At 32.2% G+C, this 15,503-nt stretch overlaps 1 protein-coding gene across 1 annotated transcript; it reads left to right on the forward strand.

The window, feature by feature from the left end:
- Window positions 1-12: 12 nt before the first annotated feature.
- LOC134239333 (transmembrane anterior posterior transformation protein 1 homolog) lies at window positions 13-13,439 on the forward strand. Its single transcript, XM_062721497.1, has 11 exons — window positions 13-195; window positions 2,585-2,715; window positions 4,430-4,554; window positions 5,338-5,497; window positions 5,817-5,952; window positions 6,400-6,497; window positions 6,856-7,006; window positions 7,421-7,530; window positions 9,418-9,477; window positions 9,966-10,111; window positions 11,436-13,439. Exons 1-11 carry the CDS (start codon window positions 111-113, stop codon window positions 12,007-12,009), a joined length of 1,776 nt encoding a protein of 591 aa, XP_062577481.1. The 5' UTR covers window positions 13-110; the 3' UTR covers window positions 12,010-13,439.
- The last annotated feature ends 2,064 nt before the right edge of the window (window positions 13,440-15,503 follow it).

Below are 15,503 nucleotides of genomic sequence, written 5' to 3' on the forward strand. Positions count from 1 at the left end.
AAAATTAATGCGATTGCAGCTTTCGTTCGACATTGATTAACTACACAGACGACGGTGTCGTACGGATTTTTCCCTGTTCAGACTGATGTCACTTTTGTCATTGTTAAAAGATGGATAATACAGAAAAGAATATCGATAGCTTAAAAGGTGCTGGGGATGCAGCAGCTGAGAAAGAAGTGGAAACAAAACAATCAAGTATCCCCCAAAAGTTTAATTAATTTTAGATGTAACTGACATTTAAACAGTTTTGACAGAAAGAAAAAATCAAATAGATTTTACTATGTTTGAATAAATTGCTTGATGATTAGATAGTGTGTACAAGTGCAACTTTTTACAGCATGTGTGACTTTTCAAGTTTACAGGACATACACACCTATTTGATCTGACTGTTGATAAAAAAAAAACATTTATAGACGTCATTTTAAAAGAATTAATCAGTGTAGTACATCTGAAACCAAATTCCATTAGTAAGTAAGTAAAGTAAATTTTATTAAAAGTCTGCATTTTGTACTCTGCATAACAACTAACATTCTGTAGAGCCCTTAAACCAACTATCACATCTGGCCGAAACCTATGTAAACCATATAAATTTACTGCTGCATTTTCACGAAGTGCTGGTGATCTGTTTTATATCTTTTAGTTTATTACTATAGAGACAGACCCTATTGAATACTTTTTGGTATCTACATATGAGAATCTTTTTCAATATCAAACTCAAGGTGTTGGTCTCCAGTTTTTCATTGTTTTCTTTGTCAATTAACTATCACATTTATGATTACAAAAATCAAATGACTTTATGAGAATTCTAATGAACAGGTTATGAAATTTGATCAGGAAAAAGCATATTAAGAGCCATTCTGTGTAATGACTTGAAATTTTATATAGGAGCTGTGGCACGCATAGTCTCAGAATTTCTCCAAACTCTCTATAAGAAAAGTCATTGATACCCTAAACTGTGACAAAAATTGGTTGCTATGCTCTATAGTTACCATGGCAACATGTCTTAAAGTTCGAAAAATGGCAATTTTTAACATGTTTAGAGCCCCATAGTTAACATTTGCGGCAAAGCAAACTATTGGCGATGACTGTTTCCAAAATTAGAAGGTCAGATGTCTCAAATGCATGATAAACATGTTTGGTAAATCAACTATTACTTACGTTACTATGGTAACAAAAGTATTCAAAAGTAAAAAAAATATTCATTGAATTTTATAAAGTCATACACGTAAAAAATAAAAAGCAATAATAGGATGAAATGTGACCAAATAATAGAAAAAGAGCCTTGAAACATATACCAAGAACAAAATATGATATTTCATTTTGGTTGGCAATGGTTGCCAAGGTTTTTATACCACAGAGAGCCTTCAAAGTAACATTCTGTATGTTTAAATCTGATCCTATCTTTTAAAAAAGCACATTTCCTTATAACTAATGATCAATTTTTAAAGATGTAAGTTTTTATTTGAAAAAATTCAGATTAGAAGTAAGTAGAGCGTTGCTATGGAAATAAGTAGAAAATATATGCTTAAAAACCTTAAAAATATCTTCCTTCCTTGGATACGTACCCTTAAATGTAGATTCCCAAAACTTTTATGATTGATATTTATTAACAGCTTACCTGACTTTTAATTTTGACTATCATCCAATCTCTAAGTGGATGCAAGAAGTTGGCACACAGAGTTTAATATTGATATAAAGTTCACAAAATCGAACATTTTCCCTTCTTGGTAACCATAGCAACAGTGTTGTTTTCTTCATCAAATTTTATCAATATATGATATTCAACTTCAGTTCTAACAGATAACTACTATTCAAACTGAGTCCTTTAATATGTTCCTTGATTATATGGCAATTTAATTCTTAATGCAGCGAAAAATAATTCACTTTTAAGCACTGGTACTTTGTTTCCATGGTAACACTGCAAAGTAATAATTATACCCAATTTTTCTTATGGTTTTGGTGTTGCAAGGTCCTAAGGATGCATATATGCCAGTCTTGAATTTTATAGCATTAACCCAATCTTAGTTACTAGTTTTGCATGGTTACACTGTGTTACCATGGCAACCATAAAAGTTATTTATCGAATAATATTGCTTATACCTATATACTTAAGGTCAAATATTTTCATTGTTTTTCTTGAGTCATTGATTGAGTTTGAGCATATAACACCTATCATTAGTGAATAAGTGTTTTTTTTTTCAGCATTTTAAATGTATTCCAAATGTACCCTTGGTAACCACTTACTTAAAGATATATTCTAAACAGTTTCTTTACAGTATAAGTGACATCAAGGTGTCATGTTTTTGTGAGAATGGTTTGTTTCCTTTTTCTAGTTTTTATTAAGCCACAGTCAAGATTTAAAGTGGCTGAAAACATTTTTCAAACTTTTCCGGCTGTTGCCATAAGACACATAGCAACGAAATTTTGTTTGATATTTGTTTCTGGTGTCAAGTACTAAGCATGGGTGAAGTTTCATCAAAATCGGTGACCATGCGTGGCAACGAAGTTCAAGTGGTTACAGAGAATGGCTATTAAAAACTTTGTTGTTAACACTAACAATTCTTATTATTAATATTACATTCAGGAATGTCTGTAATGAGCTTCATCACCACTGAGCTGACCAGGGGATATCTCCTAGAGAGAGATAAAGCTAAATTCTCAGAAAGAAGACAGAGAGTTTACACATTTATGAAAACTCCTCGAGAACTGGAAAAGGTATTGCATTTCAAATTAGAAATGAAACTTGTTATTTGGATTATTTCTAATGGTTAGTTTTGTAATAGATTTCTGCATATGAAATAAATGTTTCAATTTTTGCTCACTTGTAGCAACAATTTTCTTTAAATGCAGATACTTGATACAGTCAATTCTCGAATTATCGCCATTCGATTCATCGCCATTTTCGCAATACCGCCATGATTTCCTAAGAACGTTTTTCCTGCTATATAAAATTTTCTTTATAACGCCAAATTCGCATACCGCCATCCGCCACCCTGTTTTCACAACAAACGTCCATTTTTAAGTGTCAATTATCTCGATAATACCGCCACAGGTGCGTGTGGTCAGTGAAGCGTGGCTAATTGGTTGACGCTAGCTATCCCTTTGTAAAACATGCAAAGCCAGTCAAGGTACAAGCAATTAAGTAAACAATGATTTTAACATGAACTGTTAGATTAATTTTGTTTTCTGTTTAATAAGATCATTTAGTCAAGGCTTCGCCAGGAAAGCATTCGTTGTAAAGTACGCCGATAAGGCCAAAATAAAATTATAGTTTGTTTGGAATTGCCTCCCGCCTCATTGAAATGCCCCCTCCTGAAAAAATTTTATTGACCAAAAGTAGGAAGATTTTTTTTTATTTAATCAATTTTTTGCCCATTACATTTATCACATGTCAGACCTATGTAAAATTAGGTTTTATTGTTGATGGTAGATACTTCTTTTAAACGTAAGAAAATGTATACGTATTTACTGTTTACTGAGATTTTTATAAAAAATTTAAAATTTATCTTCAATTTAAAAAAAAATAATTTCCCTCCCTCCCTCCTGTGTCTGAAACCCTTCAGGCGGCAATTCCAAACAAACATTTTTTTAAGGATGGCCTAACGATATTATTTTGATGATCTCTGCTTTTAAAAACAATGCAAAGTTTGCTTAAAAATAATTATAAGTCAGAAATTGTGAACGTTTCATTAACAATGATTTCATAAACAATGAATTTATTCAAGAACTTATTTTAAGTACAGTACTATAGGCAATATATCATGACTATCGACCCAGCATTTTTTTTTCAATATCAGACGTGCAGATTTACATTTATACACATATGCATGTACTTGTCTTAATTTCATATCTGAATATATTGTTTTAGCGAAATTGTACATAAAAAAATTACTTGAAGTATTTTCAAATTTAGAAATAGTATATATAGAGCTAAATGGCATTTCTAAGAACGATAACTCTACGTCTTATTTCCTAAAAGATGGAAAATTCAATTCATCGCCAAATCCGTTATACCGCCATGATTTCTAAATTACAAAAGGTGGCGGTTTATCGAGAATTAACTGTAGTCTTCTTTTAAAAAATCTAAGTGTACTGGGAAATTACTAATTTCTTTGTTACCTTATTCTGGTTTGAAACTATATTCCCCAAAAAGTGTCAAAATTTTATGCTGTACATGGTATAATTTTTCTTCACTACTAGAAATGATCATTTTGCATGATGCTATTTTCCCACCCATGTTGAAAAACATGAAACTCTGAGAAAAAAGAGAGAGAGAAAGAAAGCTAAATATACCAGGTTTTACATTTTGGGAAAAACTGTTCACCTGTAGTTGTTAGGTATTATAAGGAATAAGTAACAGTTTAAATTTGTAATACTAGTATTACTAATTAGATTAACTTGAATTATTATTTAATTTTTTTTTTTGCAGTTCATAGTGTATGGCTTTTTCCAGTGTTTAGATGCATTCCTGTTTTATTTCACATTCCTTCCAGTAAGAATTTTGCTAGCATTGCTCAAGATCTTGACTCATCCATGTGGGGTTCTTATTCCCAGGTATGTTGATGATGATCACTATACAATCTGGATGTTTCCAGTTATAATATAGTTAGCTGCAGATCTGCAGCATTATGGTTTTATATATTTGTCTTTGACCATAACGCTACAGATCCCGTAGTGCAAAAAAGGTGCAATTTACGGCACAATATTTTTTGTGCACTTTTGGGAGGATTTCTTCACTTTCCAGCATCTGTCAATTAATTACATTCACTCCCTAATTCTAGGCACATTATTTAACTAATTTATATTTTATCCATCGATCTCCCAACCATTTATATTTGTCTCTACAAGTGATAAACTTGCTTAGTTAAAATTATTTGTGTTAGATTGCTGAAAATTCACTTCAAGCAAGTTTATTGCCTGTAGAGACAACTATAAATGGTTGGAAGGAGGATAAAATATGCATATTGGCTACAGAATGTGTCTAGAATTAGGTAGTGAAAGGTAGTGGATAGACCAATGCTAGAAAGTGGAGAAATTCTACCCAAAAGTGCGCAAAAAATATTGCGCCGTAAATTGCACCTTTTTTGCATTACGGGATCTGTAGCATTATGGTCAAAGACAGATAATAATATAAAACCATAACGCTACAGAACTGCAGCTATAATATAGTGTGATGTGCTTTCCAATTTATAACTATTCTTTTCTCATTTTTTAAAGTGTTGAAATAATTTTCTTTTAATTGAAATAAGGCTCTTTAAATTTTGTCTCTAAGAAACACCATTTTTGTATCGCGTGGTACAAAGCTTGCCAGATTGGACTAATTAAATTTTGTTTTAGATATGAAATTTTGGAGCCTGCACAGATTTGTGACATACTGAAAGGAGTGATTCTAGTGATGTGTTTCCTTATTGTTAATTACATTGACACTTCAATGATGTATCATCTAGTCAGAGGTCAGGCCGTTATCAAGCTTTATGTCTTCTACAACATGCTGGATGTAAGTTTTTGTGGGAATATTTGAATTTGTTTGTTGATCACCACATACTAGTAAACTGTAGATCACTTGATAAATGTTCCTTAAAACTAAATTTTAGCCAAATTATCTATAGCTATTTATTTTTGAAACAAATTACATAATTTGCACCTGCCGAAAAAAAGAAAAACAAAACAATTATACTGTATAATTTTACTAAACTATATATATTATTTTAGGAAAGATTGATAAATTATTGGTCCCTTAAAAATACTTTTACAATACTGATTAATCCTTCAAAATCTTGTCCATTTTGTACAAGTCCTTTTCTTCAAATTAACAGATGGCTGATAAGTTGTTCTCCAGTTTTGGACAGGACATCTTGGATTCCTTATTCTGGACAGCCACTGAGCCAAAGGACAGAAAGAGAGAACACATCGGAGTTCTTCCTCATTTAGTGATGGCTATTATTTATGTTGGTATCCTTAAACAATCAAAGTACTGAATGTACAAGCAATATCAGTTTCAAATTATCCATTATTTCCCTTCATTGTCACCTGTAACATTTTTAGGATGGAGTCTTATTCTGCCCCCCTCTTCCAACCCTCCCGTCTCCTTTAGTCACAGCTCAATGTTCATTCACTATTCAATCACAATGCTCACATCACTCTGATCACTAGTAACTGTTTTGTTCTGCCTTCACATAAAGTTGTCACCATGATGCTGAATTTATCAGATATTTTTTTTTTTTATTTTGACATTAAATGAAAGAATTTTTTTTTAATATATAAAATTAAAATTAACTGTTTTTTTAAAATAATGTATTTTTAATTAATCAATTACAAAAGTCTAAAGAATAATTCTTAAATAAAAATTAGTTCATCATGAAATAATTAAAATAGAAATTTCCTTAATGATTGTATTAGTTATCCATACTCTTCTAATACTGTTCCAAGCCACCGTTCTGTTAGTGGCCTTCAACTCCCACAACAAGGCATTGCTGACAGTCATGATGTCAAATAATGTAAGTATTATTTGTAGTGAATATACCGCATCAACTTAGACACATGGAGGCATCTTAATACATGTATGAATATGTTAATACTTGATACATTGAATGTTCGTGTTAATTGTTTCTAGAGTGAACTGCAAGCTACGCAACTGAATTACAGCAAAACTCGTTTAGTAGTACGAACACGGATATTGTGAATTTACGGATATAGGCGAAGTCATCTTGGATCCCCAGCTATATAAATTGAATGAATTTCTTATACGGTTATAACAATTACGGATATAGCGAAGTAATTTCAAATGTCTCTGTGACTTCGTTATAACCAAGTTTTGCTGTACCCTGTAAAGTAGCAACTCTGTCTAACTTTTAGTTTGTGGAAATAAAAGGCAGCCTGTTTAAGAAGATAGACCGAGGATTCCTCTACCACATTTCCTGTAGTGACGTGAAGGAGAGATTTCTGTATATTGTTTTACTGGGGATAGTCTTCGTCAGAAACATGACCGAGTTTTCATGGGACCCACGTCAGTTTTTATTTGATTTAACTTTTTACCTTATTCTTGGTTTTTTATTTGCAACATAATTTTAATCAATAAATTGAGATTCTCTGTGTAAGAAATGAATTTTTGAAAGTGCAGTTTCATAAACATTGATATCTGAAATATCGTAGATATGTTGAAGGGAGTTAATATGAATTTTGCCCTTGATATCTCAGATCCCAAAATATCTCAAAAGTTTTTTCAGTACTGTGAGTTTTGAGATAACATGTTTGTTCTTCGTTGTGTAACAGTAACTATCTCTCAAGTCTTTATAGTTAAACTTCAGATGTCTGATGAGTATAATTGTCATTTTGTGTCCAAGAAGGGGATAAGAGCTAGATTATCAGCCAGTAGTTTCTTGATGTATTTTAGATAATGATGTGTTTTTCATTTCTATAGAACATGTTTGGGTTATCCTTCCTGATGCTGTACTGGTGTTTGTTGCGGAGATTTTGGTGGACTGGATGAAGCATGCCTTTATTCTAAAGTTCAATGAAATATCTGCAGATGTAAGTTGTTTATCTTCTTTAAAAGACTTTGCACCCCCCCCCCCCTTCCAAAAAAAAAAAAAAGTAAAGGGGTATACTGGATTCCCCACGTTCATCTAGATCATCTTCATTTTTTTTTTACAAGTTATGTTTTTTAGCTCACCTGAGCCGAAGGCTCAAGTGAGCTTTTCTGATCACATTTTGTCCGTCGTCCGTCCGTCCGTAATTTGTCCAATATAACTTTTCACATTTTCGACTTCTTCTCAAGAACCACTGGGCCAATTTTGACCAAACTTGGTACAAATTATCCTTTGGTGAAGAGGAATTAAAATTTTCAAAATAAAGGGCAAAGTCCCCTCACAAGGGGAGATAATCAAGAAAAGACAAAAATAGGGTGGGGTCATTAAAAAATCTTCTTCTCAAGAACCACTGGGCCAGAAAAGCTGAAACTTATATGGAAGCATTCTGGTATAGTGTAGATTTTAAATTGTTCAAATCATGACCCCCGGGGGAAGGGCGGGGCCACAATGGGGAATCAAAGTTTTACATAGAAATATATAGGAAAGATCTTTGAAAATCTTCTTCTCAATAACCACTGGGCCAGAAAAGCTGAAACTTATGTGGAAGCATCCTGGGGTAGTGTAGATTTCTAAATTGTTCAAATCATGACCCCCGGGGGAAGGGCGGGGTTTGGGAATCAAAGTTTTATATATATAGGAAAAATCTTTGAAAATCTTCTTCTCAAGAACCACTGGGCCAGAAAAGCTAAAACTTCTGTGTAAGCATTCTGGGGTAGTGTACATTCTAAATTGTTCAAATCATGACCCCCGGGGGAAGGGCGGGGCCACAATGGGGAATCAAAGTTTTAGAAATATATAGGAAAAATCTTTGAAAATCTTCTTCTCAAGAACCACTGGGAGAGAAAAGCTGAAACTTATGTGGAAGCATTCTGGAGTAGTGTAGATTCTAAACTGTTCAAATCATGACCCCCGGGGGAAGGGTGGGGCCACAATGGGGAATCAAAGTTTTACATAGAAATATAAAAGATAAATCTTTGAAAATCTTCTTCTCAAGAACCACTGGGCCAGAAAAGCTGAAACTTATGTGGAAGCATCCTGGGTTAGTGTAGATTCTAAATTGTTCAAATCCTGACCCCCGGGGGAAGGGCGGGGCCACAATGGGGAATCAAAGTTTTATATAGAAATATATAGGAAAAATCTTTGAAAATCTTCTTCTCAAGAACCACTGGGCCAGAAAAGCTGAAACTTATGTGCACATGGAAAGATCCTGGGGTAGTGTAGATTTCTAAATGTTTAAATTATGATCAATGGGGTAGGGTGGGGATGCATTATGTATTACATTGAGGAAATCTGGTAAAGAACAGAATGGTCAAAGCTTCTCAGGTGAGCGATGTGGCCCATGGGCCTCTTGTTTTAACAATTACATTGTTCACAACTTGTCTCACAAGAATACATGTGAGAGAAGTGAAATTCCTGTCTCAATTTTTCAAACTAACATACATTCAGTTTTGCATGGTATAACATATATTTATTGTGAAATTGTGTATTTGTTCTGAAATGAAATAGTAATTTTAAATAAATGATATCAATGTTTTATAAATATTTGATTGCAATTTCATAATGTCAAGAAATGAATAAATATCTAAAATTGTAATTTTCAGGAACATTAGCTCTGATTCTTACTTTTGTGATAAAATATCAAATTCAATTCCTCGCCACATTCCTTACACCTCAATGATTTCTAAATAACAAAAGGCGGTAGTGTTTATTTCAGAATAGGCTGTAGCTGACAATAATAATTTTTCTTTTGCATTACACAATATTGCATTGAAATAAAAGCCTAGTTTTGGGAGTATCTATTGATGCCTTTGTGCTTTATATCCTTTAGGTTTACCATTCCTTCTCCATCAGACTGGCTGAGGACATGGTGGCCAACAGACAAAGCAGGGTAATAAACTCATACTGTATACACGAAAATTTTGCCCCTGTTTTATATTCGCCCCTTTCGCCCTAATATTGGCTGAGTGAATTTAAAAAGGGATGAATTCAAAGAATACGGTATCATTTCTTGAACAAAACTGTGATTTAGAATTTAAAATGGGGCAAAATTATTTGCATGTTTGAAAGGGTGAAAATAAAGCGGCAAGAAAACAACCGTATATACAGTATACTGACATTAGAAAACTGATATTGGCTTCAGATGATCATTTCTTTCATGCATGTATTTTATTGATATTCCTCTCAAATATGTCAGAGTTTTTGTAGATATGCAAGATTTGCTTGAATTTTATTTTTATTTCCATTTTCAGAAAAATCATCATAATGATTTATCATAGTCAAATAATCTGTACTAAATACTTCCTGTCCATGAAGGAAAGTATGAATGTAATTCTTTCTTTTTGTTATGCTAGGCATTCATAGACTTTTTTATCCTAGGCATTCATAGACTATTCTGACTTGGTATCTAGGAGGATGGGTTTTACTCCTATACCGCTGGCTGTTCTACTACTGAGGATTTGTACAAAATCATTCAAAGTGTCAGGATACACAGGGGCAGGGATCCTGGTTCTACTGTATCTATGGTATGTAGCATTTGTCCTTTGCTTCACCAACTTTCATTCTAATGATTGAAGAATCTATTTGCTGGAGTTCAATCAGTTCATTGATTTTATATTGATCACAAGTCTCTTCAATGACCACAAAAATAAAACAGAAAAATCCAGCTTGATTTGTTTGTTTGTATGTTTGTGTGTTTGTTCCACATATGATTGATAAGTGTCGATATATAATTCTATACAAGTTTGATATGCATTTTGTGGTTTTTTCTGACATACATGTACTATGAAAGCAGTGGTATATAATTGTGAAATCAATTTTATCTGTGATGTCTGTTTCTAGTATCATTTCCATGATACTGGACAGGTCTTCTTGTGATGAATTAGATTATATAATCATTGGATAGCATAAATAACTATTGTACTCATAAAAATATATAGTAAAATGGTGATTTTAGTCAATTTTTGCACTGCAAACTGTAAAGTATGCTAGATTATTTTGCATTTCAACTGTAATTCAGTTTTTGAAACAAAATTATTTTTACCATATAAGTATAATTTTTTAGCGAGAGGCAAAAAAGTTATATTTATTTGTCTTTCAGATTTGGACCTGGTACATGTATATACTGTAAAATCACATATTTTCGAGGGGTAAAATTTTCATGGTTTGAGGAAATATATTGGTTCATGGGGATTTGATTTCGTGGTTGAAAAATTGTTCAGTTGTAAAGTTTGGGAAAAACTGCATTTCATGGTGGACATAAATGGTGGGATTTTTCATACCTTGAAAACCACAGAAATTAAACCCCCACAAAAATTAGTGATTTCACAGTACATCATAAACACAAATTTTCTTTGGGATCAAATTTTGTTTATTAGTTATCTAAAATGGTTTCCTGGGCATTTAATTTTGTTGTTTCAATAGTAAACTTATTCAATATATGGTAATATGAAAATTTTGTGTGGGATTTAATTTCGTTGATAATTGTTTACAATGAAATTTACTCCCCACAGAAAATTTCTGCTTTTACAGTAAATGTAGTGTTAGAGAAGTTATTTTAATTACTTTTTGATGGCAAGAAATATATTTTTAACTTTTGTTGTGGAATGAATTGTTAGAGATATTCAATTTTTTCGATGAATTCTGCATCTATGGTATTTTACTGAACTAAAGGGTTGTTGAACCTTAAAGAATATTTATGCTGCTAATGAATGTATAAATAATAATGATCTTCATGATTATTAATACATTAGAATATTAAAACAAGCAGTAATTTTTCCTAATGAATAAGACATCTTCCAATGATATATTACATATTAACGTAATCACGTTTTTCGTCACGTTTTGCAGTTTGATGACGTTTAAGGTGTTCATCAGCATTGTTTTATTGGGTAAGGCCTACACACTCATAGAGGAGAAAGAAAAGATGGAAACGGAAGAAAAACAAAAGTTTTACAAACATCACTATACTATAGACCAACATTCCCTTGATAAATTTGACCAAGTGTATCAAAAGGCCTCCATAGGCAGTAAGAAATCGAAAGCTCCACTGTGTTTGGAGTCTAACTTATCTCATTCAATTCCCAATATACACGAAAAATGTGCCGAGTCTGAGCTAAGAAAATGTGATTCTGTGATGGAGTTGCCTCTATCACGACGCAAGAAAATAGACCTTCACTCAGACATTTTAGAGGAAAAACAGGAAAGTAGTTCAAATAGTAATTCCAGTATGAAAGAAAGTGATCTCTCTACACTGTCAAAACAGGAGGAGGGAAATCGGGAGTTAGGAGTAGAAGAGGTGTTAGAACACAGCATGGATCAAAGTGTTAGAAGGAGGATAAAAACGGGAGAGCAAGTCTCCTCCACAGATAAAGGCTGTAGTCCTTCCCGAGAGAGATTAATCAGCACAGAGAGCACTGTGTGACCCCCCTAACTTTTCTCTGTTCATCCTTAAATTATTGTCAAGGCCTATTTTCCCAGCAAGGCTGTGGAAACAGTTTGAGTACATTTGTCTTTGCTTGTGGAACATTATGGTATAATTTGGTGCTATTTGTCTTGTAAGAATTATGTGTCATAAGAAATCCATGTTACATGTTCCATTTATTTTGCCTGAAGGAGATGTGCATCTGATCAGTGTGTCTTTATCTGCTAAACATTACAAAATTTGGTCACATACATAAAGAAATCAGTGAATTTATCCCCTGCATCTGTCATTGTTCCAACTTTGTCAGAACTATACTCATATAAAGAAACATAGCAGCCCATACTTTGCTCAAAATGAAGCATATAATCAGATTTTGTGTGTTGACTTTAATTTGAAGCTAAATGAATATACATTGTAGAATAAGGTCACATGGTTAAAAGTGAAAATTCATTTGGTAACAGTTCTCAAATTGGCACTAGTGTATATAGCAGTCAGTCAGGTTTGATTGTAGGTGATCAATACTTCTGTTGATAGAACACCTTTAATTCATTTCATGGAGCCCAGGTGGGGCCCGTTTTATGAAAGAACTTACGACTAAGACCAAAATTTAATTCTGCTTAGAACTTTTATTTTACATTAAATTTAAAAATGGGTTTAATATTTTGAAAAAGAGTTGAATAAGATGTGCTAGCAATTTTGAAATAATAATTAATTTTACAAACTTTTACAATCAACCTAAGCGTTTGGTTTTAGTCATAAGTTCTTTTTTAAGACAGACCCCATTGGTTTAAAAACTTTCAGACACTTTGCTTCAATGAATTTACAAACTAATGACATCATTTTTTTTCACTGTCAATTTTCATCTTATGTTTTAAAAATATGCATGTACGTAGTAAACAGGCTTTAATTGTCTTTTTTCTATGTAAAAGGTGATGTAACAAACACTTATCAATCTCGTAAGTTCATTAAACAAAACAATTCCTGAACAGGGCAAAACCACCACCTCCTGGAAACGTCACTTGTTGTAACGTGTTTTATTTTTAATTTTGATGTGAAATGCATAATACAGTGGCAGACATACAAGCTCGACCTTTAGAATTGTGAGAGACATGACAAATATTATTAACAGTACCATCAGTAAATTAATTGTTATTGTTCAAAGAAAATGAACTATTTATACATTCACAATTTCATTTAGCTTTCAGATCTATTTATCTAAACATGAATATGATGATTTGAGAATTTTTTTTTGTTTTATGGTGAATTCATTGTAAGAAAGTCTTTATTTCTATCTATATGTAAAAGGTTCAAGTCATATGATGTGAGTAAAGTTTTTTTAAGACATAAAAATACAGTTATGATGGTATTACCAACTGAATATCTCATTAAAGTTGCCCAGTGACTGGCTGGCTCAATACATCATTGTTCTAGTCGTTGTTAAGCTTTGTTTTTGAATTTTTTGGCCAATGTTAATGGCCCAGTCAAGTTTGTCTTTTAAGTTTTTTCCCCTCTTTTAGCTCTATTAGAGTTTATAAGAGTTTATTAAAAATTGAACTAGTACTTATATATTGTCCATATTTCAGTATTCTATTCTAATTTGGTCTAACTTCAATGGCAGATGAGTGGTCTACACTAAAAACAATTATTTTTACATGCTATTTTTTGTTTCAAAGGAAAAAAGAAAGGGCTTGGTTCACTTCATTACCGGCCGCCATGATATGAAAGTTTTAAGTCGCCGTGCGTTTCTGCGGAGTTAGAACAATTTAGATAAAAGATATTTAATAACATTCATATAATAGAATATTAAAAAAGAGTGTTTTTAAATGTTTATGAAAAACGCACAATAATCATAAAATAATTTTTTTTTATAAATAATGGGGAAAATGTTTCATCCAATCCTTGACAAACTCTGACATGACTGAAGTGCGGAGAAAATAAGCACACGTGTTGGGCAGAGATGTGGAGATAACGAACAATATTCAATCTTAAAGCAAAGACCGCGTATAAAAAATTTTACTTTCTCTATTTAAACAGTATTTGTTGTATATATTTAAAAATGACGTGTAAATATTACACTGTATATATACACTGTACATTTGATTTTTAAAAAAATATATGACTAAATATTAATTTATTATCAGACAGAATATTAGGATAGACTAGGATGAAGCGCTGTGGCACCGCACTTTGAAAAAATTACGCACTTTGAAAATTTTTTTCAAAGTGCGTTAAAATTGGGACAAAATCAACGCACTTTGAAAATATATTTCAAAGTGCGTTAATTTTGGGACACACTCAACGCACTTTGAAAAAATTTTCAAAGTGCGTTAAGAGTGTACATTAACATTTTTTACCATGGGGACACTTAATGCACTGTGAAAAAAAAATATATATAAAACAAAAACTCTAGACTTCGATTTTAGTAATTGAGAGAATCAATTTGTATTAATTATATCTTTCGAAAAACTTTTTAATTTAAATGTACTTATTTAACCTCATTGGGAACAAGGAGAAGATAAGTAGAATGTCTCTCAGCCCAACTCATTTTTTCTTATACATTGTACATAGCCGTCGGTAGCTAATTAAAAGTGGACCCATTCCTAAAGGTAAGCCCCAATTTTCAACCTATAGAATATATATCTTTGCAAAACATTTGTATGCCTAAGACTCCCCTCCCGGTACGGTGGCGATGCCTTTGTTACCACCAAATATATGTATTTGCATAACTGAAAACTTTCAATAAATTTCATTTTACATAAAAAATGCATGCAAAATGGAAAAATTAAGTACAGTAAAACATTTAAGAGAGAAAGAATTTTCAAAGTATTGAAAAATCAAAATCGCTCACTTTCACATCCTGAAGTGACCTCATCAGCGAAGAGTTATCAAACAGGTTCAATTAATTATGTATCATACCTAAGATTTGCAAGAATATTGACCAAGCCATACACATATTTTCGAAGTGCGTTAATATGGTCGATATTAACGCACTTTGAAATGAAATTTTATTTTTTCAAAGTGCGTTGATTTGGTCCCAAAATTAATGCACTTTGAAAAATGTCACAGGGTGACAATTACTTGTTTTTATTTTATTTCAAGTATATTTAGTTCATTCAAGATAAGTACAGCTATCTTATTTACTACATAAATACCTAGGCTAGCTGTACTAATCTTGAATGAACTAAATATACTAAATAAAATAAAAACAAGTAATTGTCACCCTGTGACACTTATAGATAATGAATCACCAAAGGTCTAAATGATATTCAATGCATTGTAAACTAAAACCAAGCAGTTTCAGTTTTTCAGATAGTCACAGGGCCATAAAAGGCAATAAGTGAACATTGCTCTTTAAATTTTCTCCCAAAATACTATTCCTCGTTTTTTCATGTTTTTGTTCTATTTTCAAGAGCACATACCAATATGTACTGCATCACTTTGTAGAACAATGTCGAGCTAGTTTAGAAAGATAGACTATTAATGTATGAATTCTC

Source organism: Saccostrea cucullata, unplaced genomic scaffold (genome assembly GCF_032062105.1).
Source record: "Saccostrea cucullata isolate Sc308-1 unplaced genomic scaffold, CSIRO_AGI_Scuc_v1 ctg6879, whole genome shotgun sequence".
Lineage (NCBI taxonomy): Eukaryota > Metazoa > Mollusca > Bivalvia > Ostreida > Ostreidae > Saccostrea > Saccostrea cuccullata.

Excerpts from the sequence above, each read along its gene's own strand:
- LOC134239333 (XM_062721497.1), top strand. The coding sequence starts at position 111 with ATGGATAATACAGAAAAGAATATCGATAGCTTAAAAGGTGCTGGGGAT. Across the intron at positions 2,716-4,429 it reads CTCCTCGAGAACTGGAAAAG|TTCATAGTGTATGGCTTTTT; the intron begins GTATTGCATTTC and ends TTTTTTTTGCAG. Across the intron at positions 7,531-9,417 it reads TCAATGAAATATCTGCAGAT|GTTTACCATTCCTTCTCCAT; the intron begins GTAAGTTGTTTA and ends TATATCCTTTAG.